Genomic DNA, 23,306 nt, shown 5'->3' with positions numbered 1-23,306 from the left:
GTAGAAAATTACAGACCAATCTCACTGTATTGCATCATCTATAGTTATGGAATCAATTATAAACCAATACATCACCCTTCACGTAGAGACAAACAACCTGCTTTGTAACAAGCAGTTGGGGTTCGGGGGGGGAAATTGTCCTGTAATCTGCAACTCCTAAACTGTAGAAATATTTGGACCACATATCTTGACCAGGGTAAAGCAATTGATGCAATTTACATCGACATTCTGTAAAGCCTTTGATTCAGTGGTGCACGACAAACTAGTCGAAACTAAGTTCCTTTTTTTCCTTTTTTTTCAATTGTCAGGGTTGTGATCATTAAGTCAAGGACCTTTTGTAATTTCTATTTTATTCAAATTTAAATAAGTTTATTAAAACTACATCATATATTTTTTATGACAAGGAAGTGAGATTGATGGGGGGGTTAAACATGTAATTGGAATTTGGCGTAATCAGTGGCTGTGCACTGTCTCAGGATGTGTAAGGTTCTATCTTGTTTATAGTTTACATTTAGTAATGGCTTAATGAAATGCAGGGATATAAAATTTCGTTATTAATGCAAAGCTGTTCCACATACAAACTGGATATATAAATTCCTGGGGAAAAAATAATGAATTGTTTTTAATAGTTAAATTATTAAATTTTTAAAAACCTTAAAGTATCCAAGCTATCATTTAAAACAAGTTATATTTCTGACAAAAATGCACCAAAGCTTTTTAAAAAATCCTTTTAATTTTAGTTAATTTGCAGCAGCAATGAAACTCAATTTGAGAATGGATAAAATTTGGTACTAAGCAGATCACCAAAATGATAAAAATAACAAACAAAAATCCTCTTTTACTTAGAATCATATAAAAACTTTATTCACATTACAATTAATTATAAATGAGAATTTGAATCACACCAGATTCTTTATAAAACCATATAAAAATCAAAATGAGCAAACTTTTGGAATACTGGCAACAAAGTTCTTAAAGACTCACATGGCAAAAAAGGTAGATATAAAAAAGCAAATCCTTACATGCAAAAGTGAGGAAATTCTGATGTTCCAGATTGTTTTTGTTGTTAAGTTACAACTTTTAGCAGTTCCAACCAATAGGACCAATCATATGGGATACTGGAATTGTTATTCAGCAGCATCTGGTAACTGCTTCTCTATTTTTGTCGCCATATGTAAATTATTGCATAATAATTTTGGATAACACCAAAGATTTATGCAGTAAATTCATTTCAGTGAACAATGGGTCCTTCAAGAACTTTCTACTGAATGGATGCTTTCTTGTATTTCAGAATCAGACTCCACTGTGTCATTTCTAGATAGGTCAGTCTGTTGTAGATTTTTATCTTCTGTAGTAAAGCCTGTGGTGTAAGAAAGTTTTTTTGAGGAAACTTTACTATTTTCAACAACAGGAGCAGCAAATTTGTTACCAAGCACATTGATAACGGGTTCAGAGACTGAAAGTCGAGTGGTAAGTATTTGCCTCACTGAGGAATGCCTTGTTTCCAATTCTAGAGGTTGGCTGTTCTTCTCAGATGCTGTCTGGGTGGGTTTTGATTCATGATCTTCTATTCTCCAACTATCTATTTTAGCTTCTATGTCTTGCCACAAACTTTGCTGGGATGGACCAACACCTTGACAGTCATGAGTTTTTGCTGTTGCAGGTGGGTCACTACTTACTGCTTGACATGAATCAAAGACTTTCTGGAAAATGAGAGGATTCTGAAATGAGGTAGAGCCACCATTCTAGGAAGAAAAATTAGAACAATTAAAAATGAGTTTGAAATAATTGGTATTTCTAAATGTAATCTATTCGGAAACCTAACAGATATTGTTGTGGGAAATTCCACTGATACGTATGTCATGATATACAGACTATCGCTGTTTTCTGCATAAAAGAGAAACTTCCTAACAGTGATGACAATTACCCAGTGGAACAGCTTGCCTTCAGAAATCATGGGTGCATAGGTTTTTAAGAGACTAGAGTAGACAGTCACTTATCTGAAATATTAAAGGTTCTCTTGCTTGAGCAGGGAACTTGAGTAGAAGACCTCTAAGGTCCCTTCCAGCTCTATTCCTATTCCCATTCCCATGATATGCTATGCTTCAAAAGTACAGTACAAGGAAACATGCAAATCTTACAAAACTTTCCAAATGTGTAGTTAATAATTGCTTCCAATATCTTCCTTTTCGTAATGATCCAGCCTGTGTTAGCTATGCTGCTAATGGCACATGCTACCATCAGTCACAAGAATGACAATTCCTATAAACCGAATGAGTTATTTCACAATTTAACAGTGCCACTTCAGATGTCTGAACTATATGTCTGAATGTCTAACACATTCAGAATATCGAAATACTACCATAACTCAGTTTAGTTAGGATGTAAACCTATTACTTCATGGTTCCTGTTTCAGAACTAGCTCAGTGTTAAGATGTAAATACACTGCTCAAAAAAATAAAGGGAACACTTAAACAACACAATACAACTCCAAGTAAATCAAACTTCTATAAAATCAAACTGTCCACTTAGGAAGCAACACTGATTGACAATCAATTTCACATGCTGTTGTGCACATTCAACTTTGTACAGAACAAAATATTCAATCAGAATATTTCATTCATTCAAATCTAGGATGTGTTATTTGAGTGTTCCCTTTATTTTTTTGAGCAGTACAGTATAATATAAAAGCATTTTATTTGTACCTGGACTATCATTAAGTGTTGTACCTTATGATTCTTGATGAACGTATCTTTTCTTTTAGGTGCTCTGAGAACAAATGCACCAAGACAAATTCCTTGTGTATCCAATCACACTTGGCCAATAAAAAATTCTATCTATCTTTTGAGGCCTTGCCATTTGATATTTTAGAATTAAAAACATAAAGCAAATCATACATTACTTAACTATATTCATTATATAATCTGTTACATTTGGAAGGTGATGTAATTTCTTTTTCAAAAGCTGTATGTCAGTGGGACTTTCATTATCAGCTATTTCAAGAAACTGAATGAAGTAACTCTTGCTGTGGCCCGCCCGCATCCCCTGCAGCTGATCATGGATCCCAAGAACTAAGAGGTAGTGATGGGTGAACTGAACCCGCACAATTCGGGTCCGTACTGAATTTTGTGGTGTTCGGTATGCCGAACACGAACACGAAATTTTTTGAAACTTCAGGCAAAGTTCGGGGTCGCATTCGGAGCTTTGATGTCACCGGCAGGTTGCTAAGGACACCAAGGTGATCACTTCCTAGATTCCATGGAATCTAGGAAGTGATCACCTTGGCGTCCTTAGCAACCTGCCGGTATACGTGACATCAAAGCTCCGCCCCCGGAATCTCTTGGTGGGATTCCCTGTTCGGGTTCGGCCGAATTTTGCGTAAAGTTCGTCCGAACTTGCCGAACCCGAACACCGTTGCGTTCACCCATCATTACTAAGAGGCGGTTGTGGCGCAGTACCATACGCTGGTGCACCTGGCATCTGAGTCCTATAGCGAGGAGGGGCACATGAGTGAGGCAGAAGAAGAGGAGGAGCCTCTTTTTCTGGATGCTAGGGCACGCAGGGATGTTAGCAGGCAAGAGTGGCTGTGCAGGAGATCACCTCAAGAGTAGAAATGCAGGCTAATTGGCCACACTCTTAGACTACTTAAGTCCTAATCACACTGAGCATAATGCAGGGAACAATGTGGCTTCTGAATCTTGACTTCCGCAGTTCCAGTTTGTATTCCAGCCCAGATCTTGTTTCTTGCAACGTTGTTCCTGAATCTTGACTTCTGCATGGTTCTAGTTTGCATTCCAGCCCAGATCTTGTTTCTTGCATTTTCTAGTTTTGGGACTTGTGCCAAGTACAGTAAGACCTGCCAATTATTTCTTGGACTTCAGTCAGCTGTTAAGATAGTGTTTTAACAGCTGGGGTTTTTTTTAAACAGAATAACTTCTGCCTATCTTGTGCTGTGTACACTTCTAAGAAGTTATGAGATTTTGCTTTACTTACTAAAACAAACTGTGTTTGGACGTTTGTGTGTGCTTAATTATTTGGGGCTTGGTGCTGGGGCAGAACAACTCTATGTAAAGCACTTAAAACACAAATTCTTATGCTAAATGTTCAGTGGTAGCAATAAATTATGAGGAAATGACTCAGACCAATTGGTGGGCTTGCCGCAAGCACCATGCATCTTCAAATTGCTGCACAGAAATGCAATAAATGATAAAAGGACAGAGAGCATGTTCTAATTTCTTTCTGTGAGCCCATAATAGGCTAGTAAAAACTTAATAACAGAATTATTTGAATAGATATATATAAAATGCATGTAGTAATAACAATATCATCTGGTACCCTGTGCTTCAGGTATCTGTTGTCTATTTTAAAATCCAAAATATCTTCAATTTTCTAAGATTTTTTCAAATATGCAGTCTCAGTAGCTAATAGTAAAGCTCACTAGTTAATAGTAAAGCTAAGCTTTCCGTATAAAAAGTGACTTATGACTGTTCTTCATTTATGACCATTGCAGCATCCCCATGGTCATGTTATTAAATTGGATGCTTGGTGTGCAGTTCATATCAAATTGAACACAGTGAGCAGATCGTATTTATGATAGTTGCAATGTTCTGGGATCATGTGACCACCTTTTGCAATATTCTAGCAAGCAAAGTCAATGGGAAAGTTGAATTCACTTAATAACCAAATTACTAACTTAATGACTACAACAATTCACTTAATAACTATGACAAGAAAGGTCACAAAATGGAGCTACACTCATTTAACAACTGTCTCACCAACAGACACTTTGGGCTCAATTGTGGTCATAAATCAAGGACTGTCTATACCTGGAATTATATTGGAATTGATGGCCTCTAAATTAATCAACCAAGTTATAAAATTAATAGACTCACAAAATATTTTAAAATTTAATAGACTTGACACCACTGACTGCAAAACAAAACAAAACATTGTTTAAAATTTCCTGCATACTACACTTTTAGTTAGAACACAAATAATCAAAATACAACATAGTTGAGATGCTATAATCGTCATTAAATGAATATTTGTTATTTCTATTATTTTCATTATTATTTACAAGGCTGTTCAACCGTAGAAGAGGAAAGATAAATGCAAAAGATAACTACCTGAAAATTTTATAGGTGAAAACAAGCAAATAGTTTTAAAAAAAAAAACAAATTATGTATTCTGGGCAGTGAGTTAACAAGCTTACTTTAAAATTTTGCATGTGTTCTTGTCTTTCTTCTTCAAATGACTTCTCACTTTCTATCACGGTTGGCTTTACAGTAGAAGTCATTTGGGAATGATGTAATACACCAAAATCTGATTGATCTATACCAGCCATTGCTGCAAGCTGTCCAAGACTGCAAAATATGAACATTATTATTATTATTATTATTATTATTATTATTATTATTATTATTATTATTATTATTATTTATTAATATTAGATTTGTATGCCGCCCCTCTCTGAAGACTCGGGGGGGCTCACAACAGCAATAGAAACAATATAACACTGAAACAAATCTAATATTAAACTAAAACATCTCTAAAACCCCAGTAATTTAAAACCATACAACACATACATACCAAACATAAAATATAAAAACCTGAGGGAGGATGTCTCAGTTCCCCCATGCCTGGCGAAAATATGACAAATGCATTTTTTTAAAATGAAATTATAATTTTTTTAATTTAAAAACCAAATTTATATAATTAAGCTCTAAAACAGTAGAAGAAACTAAATTACTATTTTATTGGAGATAAGAGAATCCCAGGTACCAGCCATGCTCTAAAAGTATAAGAAAATGTAAATCATCTTCAGATATATTTTAAAAATACTTTTAAAATATACTGCTCAAAAAAATAAAGGGAACACTCAAATAACACATCCCAGATCTGAATGAATGAAATATTCATTCCATGTTTGCAGAGAGGGGCGGCCTACAAAACTAATAAATAATAAATAAATAAATAATAAATAATTCTCATTGAATATTTCATTTGCACAATTATTCAATTTGCACAACAGCATATGAAATTGACTGTCAATCAGTGTTGCTTCCTAAGTGTACAGTTTGATTTCACAGAAGTTTGATTTACTTGAAGTTATACAGTAATACCTCATGATACGAACTTAATTGGTGCAAGGAGGAGGTTCGTAAGACGAAAGGTTCGTAAGACGAAACATTGTTTCCCATAGGAAACAATGTAAAATCAATTAATCCGTGCACCCAAAAACCCCCCCCGCAAAAAAACAGCTTTCGGCGACTGCTGGGAAGCCGCGCGGCTGTTTTAAAAGGTGACAGCCGGCCTGGGGGGCTTGCCAGCACCCCCCCGAACCCAGGTTCGGGGTTCGGGGGGGTGCTGGCAAGCCCCCCAGGCCGGCTGCGACCTTTTAAAACACCCGCGCCGCTTCCCAGCTGTCACCTGAAGCTGAACGCTAAAGCCGAACTTCCGCGTTCGGCTTCGGGAGACAGCTGGGAAGCGGCGCGGGTGTTTTAAAAGGTCGCAGCCGGCCTGGGGAGCTTGCCAGCACCCCCCTGAACCCCGAACCCGGGTTAGGGGGGTGCTGGCAAGCCCCCCAGGCCGGCTGCGACCTTTTAAAACACCCGCGCCGCTTCCCAGCTGTCTCCTGAAACCGAACGCTAAAGCCGAACTTCCGCATTTGGCTTCGGGAGACAGCTGGGAAGCGGCGCGGGTGTTTTAAAAGGTCGCAGCCGGCCTGGGGGGCTTCCCAGCAACCTCCCGAACCGAACCCGGGGTTCAGCAAAATTTTGCCTCTTCTTACGAACTTTGTTCAAGTTACGAACCGGCGTTCGGGAGGCTTCTGGGAAGCTCCGCCGCCCGGCTGTCACCTTTTAAAACAGCCGCGCGGCTTCCCAGCAGTCTCTGAACGCCGGTTCGTAACTCAAAAAAGTTCGTAAGAGGCAAAATTTTTCTGAACCCCGGGTTCGTATCACGAGTTGTTCATAAGACGAGGGGTTCGTATCTTGAGGTACCACTGTATTCCGTTTTTTAAAACGTTCCCTTTATTTGTTTGAGCAGTATATGTCACAACTATAAGAAAAATAAATATAATACAATAAAAACTCAAGAAAAAGAACAGAGATGCCAAAATATTATGAAAGACGTGATTTCTTCCTTATTCCCCCTATCCCCCAATAATCTCATTCCAATAAAAGGGTGTGCTGGACTTGTTCTGATATGCCCCGCAATTTCTTTAAAACTGGGGGGAGGAGGCGGGGGTGAGAAGTTTTGCTTTCCAAAAATGATTACATAATTTTGATATTTTAAAAGATAAAAGACTGCTATTCTTTAAATCTGTTATACACAGATATATAGCATCAAGGATCATTCAAAAGGCAATCAATGGCTTCTCTTACCCAGCATCTTTAAGAAGATCTAAAAAAGCATGAAACTTTTGGAAAGAATTCTCAATACTTTTAAGCACTCCTTCGTCTTCTAGTATTGTGCTGGCTACTGACTGTGCATGGACAGCTTCTGAGAGAGAGCAATTTATATTCCGTAATTGAGTGTTTTCCAATTCCACCTATAATAAATAATGAAACAAAATTAATACTGCAAATACCTCTTCTCCAATAAAGATTTTTGGAATGAAATACTATCATTTCGTTTAGATGCTTCCCTTCCTTTATGGTATCCCAGATTAAAGATGAAATAAGAAGCAACACATCTGAGTGCAGTAATAAAGAAATGCAGCAATGCTGGCCACATATATAAATAAATATTCATCAACTAGGTTGAGAATTCATCTGCAAGTTGCAATTCCATAAGGAAAAGGACAAAAAGAGATCAAAACTAATGTTCTTTTACTTCTCATCTGAGGAAGAACGTTTTGCTACTATGATATCAAAAGCATGCAGCTTATCAGAATTCACCTGGTGCATTATGAAAACTTTAAAACACCAATTTGTTTATACAGATTATAAGTTCCTAAAACCAAATATACTTAGATGCTATATGAAAAGGGGGAAGGGAGAAAAATCAAAGGAGTGGCTATCCCAGCAGATACTACCGTGGTGTTACCTAACAACTCAGTGACTACTGTATTTTTGGCACATAAGAAACACTTTTTCCCCGTCCTAAAACAGCCTGAAAATTTGGGTGTGTCTTATACTCCAAATGTAATCCAACCGCTTGCCAGCCCCTACCTTTCGGCCTTCACGCATCCTTTTCCTGACTACAGAGATTGCCACTGACAATGGCTTGTTTTTGGGCTCTGTGCATTGCATTTTCAGTCTACAAATGCTTACATGCTGCCCAAAATGGCTAAGCAGAACAGCTGCTGCCTTCTCTTACCCCTTCCCTGCTTTGCCTGCTTTAGTCACTGGAGCTCCCTACAACAATCCGCTGTGCTTTAGAAGCATAGACCCAAAGATCCCCAACCTCAAAACCAATGAGTGAATGAATGTGCTGAAGCTGAACCAGCTAAGGACTAGCCAGATGAACACCTGGTAGGCAGAATTCCCTCCCCCCAGCTATATTCCTCCCCCAAAACTAAGATGCGTCTTATACTCTGTTGCATCTTATACTCTGAAAAATACAGTACATAATGTGTTACGTTCCTGTAGGTTTCATATTTGGCCCTCATGGCAGGTAAACTTGAGCTCTTACCAGTTCTTACCCAACAATATTACGTAGCATGGAAACTTTTTTTTAATAAAGTAGAGGTCAAACATCTTGAAGAAAAATATTGTATCCTATTGCATGTTAGTATCCAAGCAAGAAAATGTTTGCTACCTCCATTATTCGTTCTTCAGCAATCATCCTTGCTTTTCTTTCTTCTTTTAGTTTTAAGTGACATTCTTCATACTCCATCTGTCAAAATGCAGAACTGTAATCATCTGAAGCAATTAACAATGCTATTTTAAAGACAATGTACTTAAAACAGTCTTATTTTAGAATTTTGAAATTTCTATGGTTGAAGCATACATTGATCTTAAAGTGAAAGATTTTAACATTTAAAAAAAAATAATAATAATGTACTGCCTCATTCACATTATACTAAGCCATGATTTTAACCATAATTTATTAGATACACCATATTATGCAACCTGAAACCAAAAGCATACTTTAAAAATTAGTGTTAATTGTGAACCAGTTATCTTAGAAAAAAGAAGCTTTGTATTAAAGACCATATGCTTTACTTGTACAGAGGACCTAGGTCTAACCTTGAAAAATATTACGAGTACAGTATTGGGTTAAAACGTTCCACATTAAGGAAATTGACAGTCAGAAAATTAAGATGATCAATAATTTAATAAAAGGTAATTGACAGTGAGAAAATTAAGTAGATCAATAATTTAATAAAAGGTAATTTTATAGACTGTAATTGTGTATTTAATAGGTAATTTTATAGACTGTAATTGTGTATTTAAATACCAAGACATAGATTATAAAAGGGATATAGATTTTATATAAAATCTCTACATCTCTAAAAGGGATATAGATTTTATAGATTCTAAAAAGGATATAGATTCTAAGAGGGACTACAGATCAGAGACTTTCATCAAAATGATAAAAGCAAGGCTGCATCCTGCCTGTTTTATTTATACATGTGATGGTATAGAAAACAAATGAAAATGGTAAAGATAAAACAATGTTGGTCTCAACATATGCTTCTATTGATGTCTCTACAGTTCCCCCCACCCCACCCTTTATGTCCATTCACTCAGCAACTATTCAAAGTTTTAATGGCTTATGAGTGGTCCTTAGATTTCCACCTATAGCAGCACTCCTAAGGTCACATTAACAAGGTTTGGGCCCACCCACATTTATCACTGCCTTTTGGGGCATCACCCCGGCTTATCCACTGGTAACACCTGCTCTTACCATCTGGTTCTGCTCATATTGTACGCCACTATTCAAGTGGTGGGAGGTCTTCTTTTGTGCCACTTTTTGTGTGTGTGTGTGTGTGTGTGTGTATGTGTATGTGCATGGGTGCAGGTGGAACCAGAGCCTCCATTCATGGCAGCATCACTTCTCATTATCCCCCAAAGTCATCCACAAGTTCCATTACAGTGAGTTTTGGCAGTCGGGGGACGGGGGGGGGGTGTTGGGTAATGTCTCTTTGCCTAGTAGTCACATGTGTACTGTATTCTTTCACTTAAAATGTCACAGGAAAGAAAACTGCTATGTAACTATGTAATCCCTTACCAAAATTAAATAAAATGAAGATAGTAATCTTCATTAAACATCTACACCTCATTTAAGATATTTTTTTTTTTTAAAGGATGCTGCGATCTTGTTAGGATAATTTCCATAATACAGTGATCCCCCGATCATTGCGAGGGTTCCGTTCCAGGACCCCCCGCAACGAGCGGGTTTTCGCGAAGTAGCGCTGCGGAAGTAAAAACACCATCTGCGCATGCGCAGATGGTGTTTTTACTTCCCAGCAGCGAGGAGCCGAAGATTGGGGTTTCCCCGCCGCCCATGCCCACGTTCGCCTTTGACTTCGGGACTCAGTTGGTAAACCGCGCGGCTGTTTTAAAACGTCGCCGCCGGCATGTCCCGAAGCCAAACGAACCCGGGTGGCCGGGCGAGCAGCGAGCGAACGGCGGGTGGCCGGGCGAAGGGCGGGCTCGCTGCTCGCCCGGCCACCCGGGTTCGTTTGGCTTCGGGACATGCCGGCGGCGACGTTTTAAAACAGCCGTGCGGCTTCCCAACTGAGTCCCGAAGTTCGCCTTTGACTTCGGGACTCAGTTGGTAAACCGCGCGGCTGTTTTAAAACGTCGCCGCCGGCATGTCCCGAAGCCAAACGAACCCAGGTGGCCGGGCGGGCGAGCGGCGAACGGCGGGCGAGCCGGGCGAACGGCGGGTGGCCGGGCGAACGGCGGGCGAGCCGGGCGAACAGCGGGCGAACGGCGGGTGGCCGGGCGAAGGGCGGGCGAGCGGCGAACGGGGGAAGACCCAGGGAAGCCGCCCAGCAGCTGATCTGCCTGGCGCCATCTACGCATGCGTGCCCATAGAAAAAAAGGCCGCGCATGCGCAGATGGTTTTTTTACTTCCGGGTTCAAAAATCGCCATATAGCCGTTTCGCAATCATCGGGAGCGCAATACCCGGGGGATCACTGTATTGCTATTTAGTAATTGCTTTATAAATTGTTAAGCCAAATTTGATTGCATAACCATACCTGAAATTGATGCCATTGTTTTAAATTGGTTAATTTGGAGGATTCTGTGGCATCATTTCTGCAAATCACATTGTCCATGGTACTCTCTGTTTCAGTCTCTGATGCAGAAGCACTTTCTACAGTCACTGTCACCGGAATACCTGTCTTGAGTATATAAAACAAATATCACTGTATTAGTTCTAATTCTAAAAGTCCCACTTTATAAATATATTATATAATATTTGACAATACTGGCAAAGTTGACAATAAGTCAACAGTCAAAATTATGGAACACTTGTTAAAATATTTCTGAATGAAATATTCTTCAAAAATTCAATTATAAAAGTTTAATTTATTGATTAGAATTCATTTACTTACTTGTATCTGCAATGGAAATTCATGGGTACTTTTTTCAGATGAAGCTCTAAAAGAAGATAAAAGTTTTTTAAAAACTTAAAAACAAAATACACTTGCAGTAGCTAAAGATGTAAACCTATCAATACAATAAAGTAAATCCTATTTTGTCAGAAGATTTCACCTTTAGCATCACCATCCTATCTACTATAAATGCAGAGCTCACATAAAGATTTTTTTTAAAAAAAACTTAGTTATAGAATGCAATGTAAACAAGAAGCCATGTTTCTTAAATATCAGACTCAAAAACTTGGTAAGGATGATGAAATACAGATCATGAAAGATTATTTATTTTTCCTCAGCAGATTACCTTTTACAGTGGTACCCCAAGATACGAACCCCTCGTCTTACGAACAACTCGTGATACGAACCCTGGGTTCAGAAAAATTTTGCCTCTTCTTACGAACTTTTTTCGAGTTACGAACCGGTGTTCGGAGACTGCTGGGAAGCCGCGCGGCTGTTTTAAAAGGTGACAGCCGGGCGGCGGGGCTTCCCAGAAGCCTCCCGAACGCCGGTTCGTAACTTGAACAAAGTTCGTAAGAAGAGGCAAAATTTTGGTTCGGGAGGTTGCTGGGAAGCCCCCCAGGCCGGCTGCGACCTTTTAAAACACCCGCGTTCGGCTTCAGGAGACAGCTGGGAAGCGGCGCGGGTGTTTTAAAAGGTAGCAGCCGGCCTGGGGGGCTTGCCAGCACCCCCCCGAACCCCGAACCCGGGTTCGGGGGGTGCTGGCAAGCCCCCCAGGCCGGCTGCGACCTTTTAAAACACCCGCGCCGCTTCCCAGCTGTCTCCTGAAGCCGAACGCTAAAGCCGAACTTCCGCATTCGGCTTCGGGAGACAGCTGGGAAGCGGCGCGGGTGTTTTAAAAGGTCGCAGCCGGCCTGAGGGGCTTGCCAGCACCCCCCCGAACCCGGGTTCGGGGGGGTGCTGGGAAGCCCCCCAGGCCGGCTGTCACCTTTTAAAACAGCCGCGCGGCTTCCCAGCAGTCGCCGAAAGCCGTTTTTTTGCGGGGGGGGTTTTGGTTGCACGGATTAATTGACTTTACATTGTTTCCTATGGGAAACAATGTTTCGTCTTACGAACCTTTCGTCTTACGAACCTCCTCCTTGCACCAATTAAGTTCGTATCATGAGGTATTACTGTATCCTTATTATTTCCAGCAAGAATCAGAGAAGCAACATCCTTATCAACTGAATGCCAAATGACTCAATGCCAAATTTACTGTACCAGAAGTGACTGAGTAGATTTGGATGAAAAAATTAAAATACTGTACTTTTAAGGCTCAACATAAGAGACTCAATTCTAACAGATATGTGACATACAGAAGATTATTTGTATATTTTATACAGACTTACAATTGCATTTCATTATCTTCTTTTTCAAGCAATTCAGATCCATTCTGTTAGCTGACCAGAATAATTGTTTCTTTCAATGTGGCCAAAGTCTGTTTCACTGTCCATTAAATTCACAATGACCTAGTCACAACTATATAGTTATTTATTTTTAAATTTATTTTGTATGGTGTAAAGTTTTATTTCATCTTTAGAGGAACTCTGGCAAATGACTGCAATAAAAATCTGTTCCAGCAGATAGGATTTGGGGTTTTCATAACTCTGTAAATTTTCGTTGTGTTTGTAAAAATATTGTGGTTTATATTGATGTCGTTCCTTTTGTGATTTTAATAAATATTTAATTCTTACCTGTTAATTTTTTTATTTCATATGAAATAAAAATTTTATTTCAGTGGCAGGAATATTATTTTTAATTTCTTTGCGTGAGTGCATATTCTCTCAATATTGTGCTGAAGGTTGGTCTAGCTACAATCATTCTGTAAAACTATTACTTAGATGTATTTTGTGATTTCAGTTTTTCAAAACCACACGTGACAGCAGAGAAAGCATGAATACCTATTTTCAAAACGATTCTATTCACTGACACATATATGCATACGCATATATACATATTATATACATATATACACTTAACACTTTCAGTATACATTACCTATGGTGCTTTGCACGTTCAGCAGTACGCCAGGGCAGGAAGCCACGTGTCCCTGGGGGTAATGGCTTTGGAGCGTAGTTGTCTTGATCCCATGAAATTGTCTTACCAGAACTGGGTGATTTTTTTGATGAAAATCCTGCACCAAGCAAAAGAAAGGACATTTTCAAAAACCCTACTATAAACAGGTGTTGAATTTTTAGGTTAAAGAATATGGATAGCATTGAGTTTCTATGGTAAACCAAGTCATCTAAAAAAAGCTAGTCAATCTACCAAGAAACTATTTAATTCCACAAACTCTAGATTTAATATTCAACAAGTGGAAGCTACCACCACAGCTGTAGAAATGATAACGAAATTATCTTCTTGATACATAATTCTTCCCAATGATTGAAACCAATACTTTCTAGAGAACTTCTCAACCTTTCGAATGCCGCGACTCCTTAATACAGTCCCTCATGTTGTGGTGATTCCCAACGATAAGTCTAGCGTCAATTCTCCCAACAGAACTTTAAGCTGATTGGCAGGAAGGTCAGAGGGACACCCCCACTGTAAATGCGTGATTGGTCGGATTGTAAAAATATGTTCCAAGGTGCCAGAATAGAAGCTTTAGTTCCTAACACCATGTCTTTCCCCATGGTCTAAGGCAGAGGTCCCCAACCGCCGGTCCGAGGACCGGGACCGGGCCGTTGGAGCTTTTCAGCCGGTCCGCGGCGCCAGGGCCCCCTCGGCCTTTCCGCATCACCAGCGGCGCTCCCCCCGCCAGCCAGCCAAGCCCCGCGCCCGCCGGAACCGGCTCCTCGCTCTCCCCCCGCCGCCCGCCGCGTTTGCAGGAGGTGGGGAGGGTTGGGCGGCCCGCCAAGGCCAGGAGGGACGCCGCTGCCCCCCCCCTCCTTCCCTCTCTCCGCCCGCCGCTGCGCCTCCTTGACAACGAGAGGAAATGCCGGCAAAGGCTTTCCTCAGCGGAGGCCGGCGAAGGTGATATTGAATGTCGGGGGAGAACGGGTATTTGCACGCGCTCCCTATCTCCCTGCTAGCCCACTCGGAATATTCAAAATAAGAAAAACCTTTGCCGGCGAAGGCTTTTCTTATTTTGAATATTCCGAGTGGGCTAGCAGGGGGATAGGGAGCGCTTGCAGCCGCCCGTTCTCCCCCGACATTCAATATCACCTTCGCCGGCCCCGCCTCTCCTCCAAACCCCCTTGCTGAGAGCCCGGGGCGAAAGTGCTCTCGCAAAGGTGAGGCGGGCAGGGCGTGCGCGCGTCATCGCTGAGAAGAATGGAGAGAGAACGAGAGTGAGTGAGAGCAACAGACAGCAAGATAGAGAGAAAGTGAGAAAGAGAGAGTGAGAAAGGGGGGGGAGAGAAAGAGATAGCAAGAGAGAGAACAAGAGAAAGAGCGTGAGAAAGAAAACAAGAAAGAGTGAGAGAGAGAGAAAGCAAAAGAGACAGAAAGAAAACAAGAGAGAGAAAGTGAGAAGAAGAGAGAGAAAGAGGGGGAGAGAGAGAGAAAGAGAGAGGGGGGAGAGAGAGAAAGAGAGGGAGAGGGAGAAAGAGAGAGGGAGAGGGGGGAGAGATAGCAAGAGAGGGAGAGAGGGAAAGGGGGAGAGAGGGGGAGAGAAAGAGAGAGGGAGAGAGAGAGGAGATAAAGGAAGAGGAGAGAGAGAAAGGAAGAGAAAGAAAGAAAGAGGGATAGAAAGAGAGAGAGAGTGAGAGATGCTCAGTGAGCCTTTCTTTGAAGTTGCCTTTCTTTCTTTCTCTTTCTTGCTTTCTTTCTTGCTCTTTTTCTTTCTCTCTTTTACCTTCCCTTCCTCTATTTCTTCTTTTCTTTCTCCTTCCTACCTTCTTCCCTTACTCTCCCCTTTCATAAGTTTCCTTGCTTCCTTCCTCTGTTCCTGTCCCTTCCCCCTTTCTTTCTTTCTTTCTTTCTTTCCTTCCTTTCCTCCCTCCATTTCTTGCTTTCCTTTTCCTTCCTCCCTTCCTTCCTCCCTCATTCCCTTCTTTCACTCCTTCCTCTCTTACTCTCCCCTTTCACACCTTTCCTTGCTTCCTTTGCACCCTTCTTTTGTTCCTGTCCCTTCCCTCTTTCCTTCCTTCCTTCCCACCCTCCGTCCATTCATTCACCCATTCCTCTCTTGATCGCCCCTTTTACGGCGCCGCTGACAGCTAGCTCTCCCCCCCCCCCCACCGGGCCATGGAAAACTGGTCTAGCTTAAAGCCGGTCCCTGGTGCAAAAAAGGTTGGGGACCTCTGGTCTAAGGTGACTCCTGTGAAAACGGCTGTTCGACACCCCCCCCCCCCCCCCAAAGGGGTCCCAACTCCCAAGTTAAGAACTACTGCTCTAGTGTCATTATATCTGGAAGGTACCAGATTGGACAAGGCTGAAAAAGTAATTTGATTTTTCAGAATTTGCTATTAATTTGCTCAAGGATTTCTTTCATGCTTCTAATCTGCAAAATACAGGATGAACTAAAAGTCAGGCTATTTTTTTTTCAGAGAAAATGTCACTGTGCTTAGGAACATTCAAGGTCATATGTGAAATGTGTAAGATATCTTTTAGAAGACAATGATAACCAATTTGAATATTAATTAATTTATATAAAATTATTTATGGAGCCGATTTTTCATGCATCCTATATATTTCAAAAGAAAAGGTTATTTTATTTTTTTGTTTTATGTAGTATTCTTTGTGTAGGTCAAAGGTCATATCGGGGCAAGCCCAGATATGACACAAAGCCACACAGTTCACATCATGCTGTTAGCATAAGTTAGCAATGGTTTTTTGGTCAGGCCTGGAAAGTTCAAGCCTGGGCAAGTTCCCAGTAAGGATGTGCCAGCTGACACCATTAAAGCACATTCTTTGCCTACTACCAAGAAACTCCCTAAAATTCTGTCCTTGCACCTGCAACATTAACACTGCAACATTGTATGCAAATTAACATATTGTGTAAAACTGTGCATGTGCACAGCAAAAGTAGCATAGAGATAACAATGATTATAAGAGAGCTGGCTGGAAAATAAAGATTGTTCATTCATTTGCTCCTACATGGTTTTTTGTCTATCTTTGAACCCTTCTCCGCTCTTAGTTTTATCTATTGTTATGCCACCCATCTTGCTAGCGGTGACTCTAAGTGGCTTACAGATATAGTTTTACAGATATACTGTAAAACATTTAAATACTAACATCACGTAATATCAAACCTTATATCAACTATAAACAATATTTTATCAAGAGTCTAACAAATGTTATTAGAAAGCATAATAATTTTTCTAACAAATTTCCTTACTAAAATTTTTATGAAAGGACAAGATGCTTCATTTTTTTGCCGTCAAAGACCAATGACCTTCCTCTACATTAACTACATTTAAATAGAGCTGCAGTATGTATTATAGTAAGTAGAACAAGGTAATGTGATTGTAAACTCCCATAAAAACAATGTGCAATGTATATGTTTTCAGCTTATTATAATCAAGTTGTGGGAAATGCTTATTTCTAACTTTTTCAGGTGTAAAACTTTATGAAGTAGGCCATTTGAAGCATTATGCAAATGTTATGTGCTTGAAACACTCTCTTTGATGCTCAGGACAATAGTTTCATACTTGATAGTGACAATATAATAAATAATATGCAGAATTACAGAAGAAATGTGTCCAATTAGTTTCATGCCAAAATGAATATAGGACTGCCGTTTTAGCTCCCAAAATCTCATTTTGTATGCTTACCTCTATGTCTCCAAATTACTGAAGCGAAAGCAAAAAAAAAAGCCAAACAGAAAAAATCAACCAAGCCAGCACAGTCTAAATGCCTTTCCACTTATAACATGAACTTTCATTGACTAATTTGTTAAAACTTCTTAAATAAAACTAATACAAACACTCGGTGACGCAGTGGATGTTGCAAGGGGGGCATTTGCCCAGGTTCACCTGGTGTACCAGTTGCGGCCCTATTTGGACAGGGAGTCTCTACTCAGGGTCACTCATGCCCTTATCACCCCGAGGTTCGACTACTGCAATGCTCTCTACATGGGGCTAACTTTGAAGAGCATTCGGAAACTACAAATTGTGCAGAACGCAGCCGCACAGGCAATCATGGGCCTGCCCAAATATGTTCAAATCTCTCCAACACTCCGCAGTCTACACTGTCTGCCAATTGGTTTTCAGACTCAATTCAAGTGTTGGTTATGACCTATAAAGCCCTTCATGGCATCAAGCCAGAATACCTGCGGGACTGCCTTCTGCCGCATGAATCCCAGTGACCAGTCAGGTCCCAAAGAGTCGGCCTTCTCCAGGTCCCGTCAACTAGACAATGCAGGGCCTAGGGGAAGAGCCTTCTCTGTGGGGGCCCTGGCTTCTGGAATCATCTCCCCCCGGAGATTCATACTGCCCCTACCCTCCTCGCCTTCCTTAAGACTCATTTATGCCACCAGGCTTGGGACCATTAGATTCTTGCCTCCTGGCCAATGAATGTGTTGAGAGAAAGTTGATTGAATGAAACGACTGTTTTTATGGTTTGGGGGTTTTAGATCTTAAATTTAATTAACTGGATTAAGATGTTTCATATTGTCTTATTATATGTTGTAAGCTGCCCCAAGTCCTACAGTTCATCAATGCATACAAATATTTGGGCTTCAAAATAATATGGAAATGCTTCTGTTATCAGATGACAAGTTGATACTTAATATACATGTAATTCAATATATACCCAAAGTATGCTTAAAATAGAACATTTTGGTTTGCATGCCAAAAGGGAGAATGCGGCAGGGTACGTGCCCACTCCAATTCCATGTGCCCCCCGTGAATGACTTCCGCCCACTCCCAGCATGCGATGGCACACCCGTTTTTCGCTCTCCCCAGGCTTCAGAGCCTTTCTAGGAGCCTGGGGAGGGCAAAAACAACCTGCCCCCCCCCAAGAGTCTCTCTCTGGAGGCCAGAAATGGTTCATTTCCCAACTTCCAAATGGGCCGTTTGCAGCCTCCATAGGGCTTCCAGAGGGGGAGGCCGTTTTCGCCCTCCCCAGGCTTCTAGAAAGGCTCTGGAGCTTGAGTAGAGCAAGAAACGGGCCTTCCCCACCCCCTCTGGAGGCTGGAAACTACCTGTTTCCCAACTCCCAGTGGCCCTGAAGGCCTGAAAATCATCTGGCATTGTGCACATGCACCCCAGACCTGAGCTCACATGCCCACTGATATGGCTCCAGGTGCCACTTGTGGCATGGGTGTCATAGGTTTGCCATCACTGTTTTATACAATTCTTAATTAAGAATAGATAGCATCTGAGATTCATACAGAAAAAGGTGCTTTGTGGTTGGCAGGGATACAAATGTAGCATCTCCTCACACTGTTTTAAAGTGCTTCTTTTCTCAGAATCATTTGCAGCGGGTGAGGGCAATCATGCCATCCCAAGAAAACAGGTAGCTGCTTTCAAAAGTTACCCACAAACATTACATTTAGACTTCTACATACTTTGAACTTTATTTTTGGAATTCACTGTGAAATGCCAGAGATCCAGTCCTCAGATTAGCAGAAAGTTTCATCTACTGTACAGAATGGGAAGGTCAAGGCCAGACAGAATAATGCCACCAATAGCGTATAACTGGATTGTTTATTCCTATCTAGCATATATGAAAAGTATTCATATTTCTATTCAGGTTGACCACAATTATCTAACAATAGAACAAAATGCAAATTAAAACACTTTAAATTGTACTTTGTAAATATTGGAGCTTTAAAAATACAAAACTGTTCAGGTTGACCATAATTATCTAACAATAGAACAAAATGCAAATTAAAACACTTTAAATTGTACTTTGTAAATATTGGAACTTTAAAAATACATTAACTCTCTTGGTTGTTGAGACAGTTTTGTACCTTGACAGAAAGATATGAAAGCTGATTTTTTTATTTGGTTGAAACACAGTAATGAGATTAATCACAACACAATTAGATCATGCTTTCTTGTGATTTCTAAATGTTAAAAAATCAGGTAATCAAATTACCAGTATAAAATCATTATTGTCAGTTTATTTGGGCATTCATTAAGAAACTTCTGACAATTTGTTTAATTTTACTGTTTTTAAATGGTTATAAATGTGTAAGAGAATAAGAACATTAGTGATATTACCTAATTTGGTAATGAAATGTCTGCAAGTAAACAACCAGCCTCTGAGAACATCAAGGACCCCATAGTTCAACTATTCTCTTCTACTATTCTCTTTTGGGCACCAGAGACCAGTTCTGTGGAGCGAGCTTTTCCCCCACAGACCAGAGTAGGTACAGTTTCATGTGACTCCTGTGGATGGGGCTTGGTTTGGTTATGCAGCCCAGTTTCTGGCATGCTGTAGCCTGATGCTAGTCCACGGACCAGGGGTTGGGGAACCCTGGTGTAAGAGAATAGCATCTTGTTGATATAATTAAAAAAATATTAAAATATAAAAAGAAATAAAATAATTACCAATACGTATAGTAGCTTTTCCTTTTCTGCCATTTCCCAAGACAACTGTTCTTTTTTTGGGTTTATTTTTAACATCTTTTGAGAGTGGAGAAGGAAGCCACTTGTACTAGAATATCCGGGAGAGGAAACAGTAGATATTTTGGTTTAGTAATACTTACTTCAAACTATAAGTAACATGCAGTTACACATACTAAAGACACTTTAGGATATAACTATTTTTTTAAAAAATATATCCTTTTTCTCTATTAATAAATTTGTTCCTTTAATTGTATAGTTTGGGTGGGATGACTAATCTATAAAAAACAGACAAAAATTTAAAATAATGATAAAAGAAGCATGCTGAAACAGAATTAAATATAAGAGGCAAAAGTTCTTCATTTGGGTAAAAGATTATACACTTGTAGAATAGGGGATATCTGGCTGATAACAGGTACCAAAAGGATCTTACAATTGATCAGAAGCTTCATCAGTCAATCAAACATAAATCCAATTAATAAAATAATAAAATAAATGCAATTTTAGGTTACATCAATAGATTTTAGAAAATAGTATTTCTACTATTTTGCATCAGTTAGACTCAATTCAAGGACTGTATCTTCTTCCAAAAAACATTATCTACCGGTAAATTATCTATTTAAGCACAAACATATTTAGACTAAGCAGTTATCTAAATATTTGCATTACTATCTGACCTATTTTGATTACTTTGGTCTGACTTGCAATAGCTCTATTGCCTACTGATGAACCTGAACCAGTAAGATAACAGGTGGAAAAACCATGTCAGATACCAGATGCAATTCTTTTATGTTCAGTTTTATAAATAACAAGTTGCTGAGAATATTACTTTCGTACTATGGAATTTACAAGTTTCCTACAGCACCAATATTATATAAATCTAGATTGAGACAAATAGATGATATCATACTGTGCTTTAGGACTGGAACAACTTATTCCCAATCTTGAATGACAAACTGAAAAATTGGTAAATAGATAAGAGAACTGATATTGATGGAAAATACTCAGCATCTATGCAAAATATACTTGAAGTAACTGTCTCAAACAGATCGAGAAAATTACACCCTTGAACGGAGTGAAAAATAAAGTCCTTATACAGCTGGTCCTCACCTAATGGCCAAAGTTACAACAGATCCTCAAAAGATACTTACAAACCCAATTTTGAAGTTACAACAGCCATGCTCCACCCTGCAATCATAAGATTGCATTTTGTTTGCTTCTCATTTGGTTTGCCTTTATAGCTATTTGCAGTATCCTGTGATCATGTGACTGCAATTTTCAATGTTTGTTGCAAGTTTCTGGCCTTTATTTCTGACAAAGAATGCTCAGTGAATATAGCAGATTTGCTTAATGACTGCTGCAAAAAAGGAAGTAAAATTGGGCAGTGTCTCTTGATAACTCACTTAATGACTACAACAAATTACAACCTTAATTCTGGCTCAATTCTGGTCAGAAATTGAAGTCTGCATGTAAAAGCTCCACTACAAAAAACATACAGGAACCTGCAATTTCAACAAAAGCAAAGCTAGCAGAAACATGTATTATTTTATGTTCATTACATTATTAATGTAATAATGAAGAACATTTAGCTTATACCTCCAGGTTAGCACCTTTGGCATTCATGAGAATCTTTTCCATTATTTTCTTCATTAATGCATGATCTACAAAGATAGAATAATGAAAAGTTAATGTTTGCAACAAATACTTCTAAAAAAAGAGAAAGAAACTGCTATGTGACTTATTGATCATTTATTTTTTTCTGCTCTTAAGTTACAAATGTTACAACCAGAACAGAGCCTACCCACTATGGTTTTAAGTCGGGATGGTTATTAAGTGAAGCACCTACAAGAACACACTTAATGATCCCCATTCCGCTTCTACTCTCCCCAATGTGGTCATTAAGCAGAGTACAGGCTGCACAGGAGTGGGAGAGGGCCTCTGCCATTGCCTAAAGCACCCGATGCTCCACTTCCCACCCCCCAGCATCCCTACAAACAATAGTACAAGAAAAGATAAGCCATATTAACTGCCTTCACTAGTTTTGTATTAAACAAAACTCCAAGGTTCCTTAAATTGAAAAGCCACATGTTGGTTTTGAACCAATTTTTCATAATCAATTATGATGACAATCAATTCCTGCTGTCAGAAAACAGATAGCATAAATGTATTGTGACAGATAAGTTAGATGTGGGCTCTTATCTTTCTCTAGATAGCTGTGCAGCATGAGGGTTATAAACATATAATGTTGACTGCAATTCCTCAAATCAAATGTTATCTTCTCCCGGGACTGCACTGTAGCCAAGTGATCTCGGGAAATGATTCTGGTGAATTTATACATTGCAGACAGGCGCTAAAAAGCATCTTTGCATTTTGCTTTTAAGTCTGAAACACTGTACAGTACAGCTCTACAGAAGCCAGCAATAGAAATTCATAAGAAAGTAACTTGAGAGAAAATATTTGAGAGCCTAATGAGAATAGGTTGTCATTAAAAATAGCAATAATGCTTCTTCAACCCTGTTTAAATTATGACCATCTACAAAAATTTGGGCTTTGTTTGGCATTATCTTTTTCAATGCATATTGGAAGTCATATTCTCATGTTGCTTTTCAAAAAGTAAAGTTATAAACTATGTCTGATTTTTCTTATACATGAATCGAAGGAAAATGCAAAACAGGGAGTGCAAAACTAAAAATATGTTTGTTCTGAAACTGAAAGAAATCATCATATTCTGAAAGCTCTAAAGTAATGGCAGCCTGGCAAAACCAGACAAACTAAAAGCTAGTAGGAACTCAGAGTAAATGGTGTGAGTACAGTAAGTCTACTATGCATTTCTCCCTCTTTCCTTCCTTCTCCACACAATCTGTGCATTGTTCCTTTCCCCCCAACCTCATATTCTCAGTACCTTCCCTTCCTAACCCACCTTTCTCTTCAATTCCCCTCCCCTCACTGATGTGGAAATGAGATACTATATCTCATAAATCTGCTTATCCCTCATCATTCCAATTTCCTCTTTTCCTGCTGCCACTGCAATTGCCAAGGAAATCCTAACTTGACTTTTCCCTTCTTTCTCCTTTATCTAATCACTTTGCTCCAGAACAAAGGTTTTAGTATTTATTATTAATTGGATTTGTATCAGAAATGTGTGCCAGACCACCCAAAACCCAAAGCCAACTATGCATGAAACTGCTAATGCTTATAATGATTTGCGCATCTCCATAGAAATGACATTATTTTATAATTTAAAAAATGCTGTGTGCATTACAAATCCCAGATAAAATGGAATTTCAACTTTAATCCT

General features: G+C 39.5%; 1 protein-coding gene across 5 annotated transcripts in view; it reads right to left on the bottom strand.

Annotated features, from left to right (window-relative positions):
• Window positions 1-836: 836 nt before the first annotated feature.
• The window catches only part of CEP78 (centrosomal protein 78), a 37,076-nt gene continuing 14,606 nt past the window's right edge, over window positions 837-23,306 (bottom strand). For all 5 annotated transcript variants that reach the window (XM_070742716.1, XM_070742715.1, XM_070742712.1 and 2 more), the window contains 9 exons: window positions 21,605-21,669; window positions 19,994-20,099; window positions 13,551-13,686; window positions 11,514-11,559; window positions 11,157-11,300; window positions 8,764-8,841; window positions 7,386-7,552; window positions 5,213-5,363; window positions 837-1,745 (listed from right to left, as the gene is read on the bottom strand). In XM_070742716.1, coding sequence (XP_070598817.1) covers window positions 1,251-1,745; window positions 5,213-5,363; window positions 7,386-7,552; window positions 8,764-8,841; window positions 11,157-11,300; window positions 11,514-11,559; window positions 13,551-13,686; window positions 19,994-20,099; window positions 21,605-21,669 — 1,388 coding nt within the window. In that variant the 3' untranslated portion in view covers window positions 837-1,250. The remainder of the gene's footprint in view (window positions 1,746-5,212; window positions 5,364-7,385; window positions 7,553-8,763; window positions 8,842-11,156; window positions 11,301-11,513; window positions 11,560-13,550; window positions 13,687-19,993; window positions 20,100-21,604; window positions 21,670-23,306) is intronic.

This window comes from Erythrolamprus reginae, chromosome 2, assembly GCF_031021105.1.
Source record: "Erythrolamprus reginae isolate rEryReg1 chromosome 2, rEryReg1.hap1, whole genome shotgun sequence".
Lineage (NCBI taxonomy): Eukaryota > Metazoa > Chordata > Lepidosauria > Squamata > Dipsadidae > Erythrolamprus > Erythrolamprus reginae.
The sequence above is the reverse complement of the archived record's forward strand: the minus strand, read 5'-3'. Positions and strand labels throughout refer to the sequence as shown.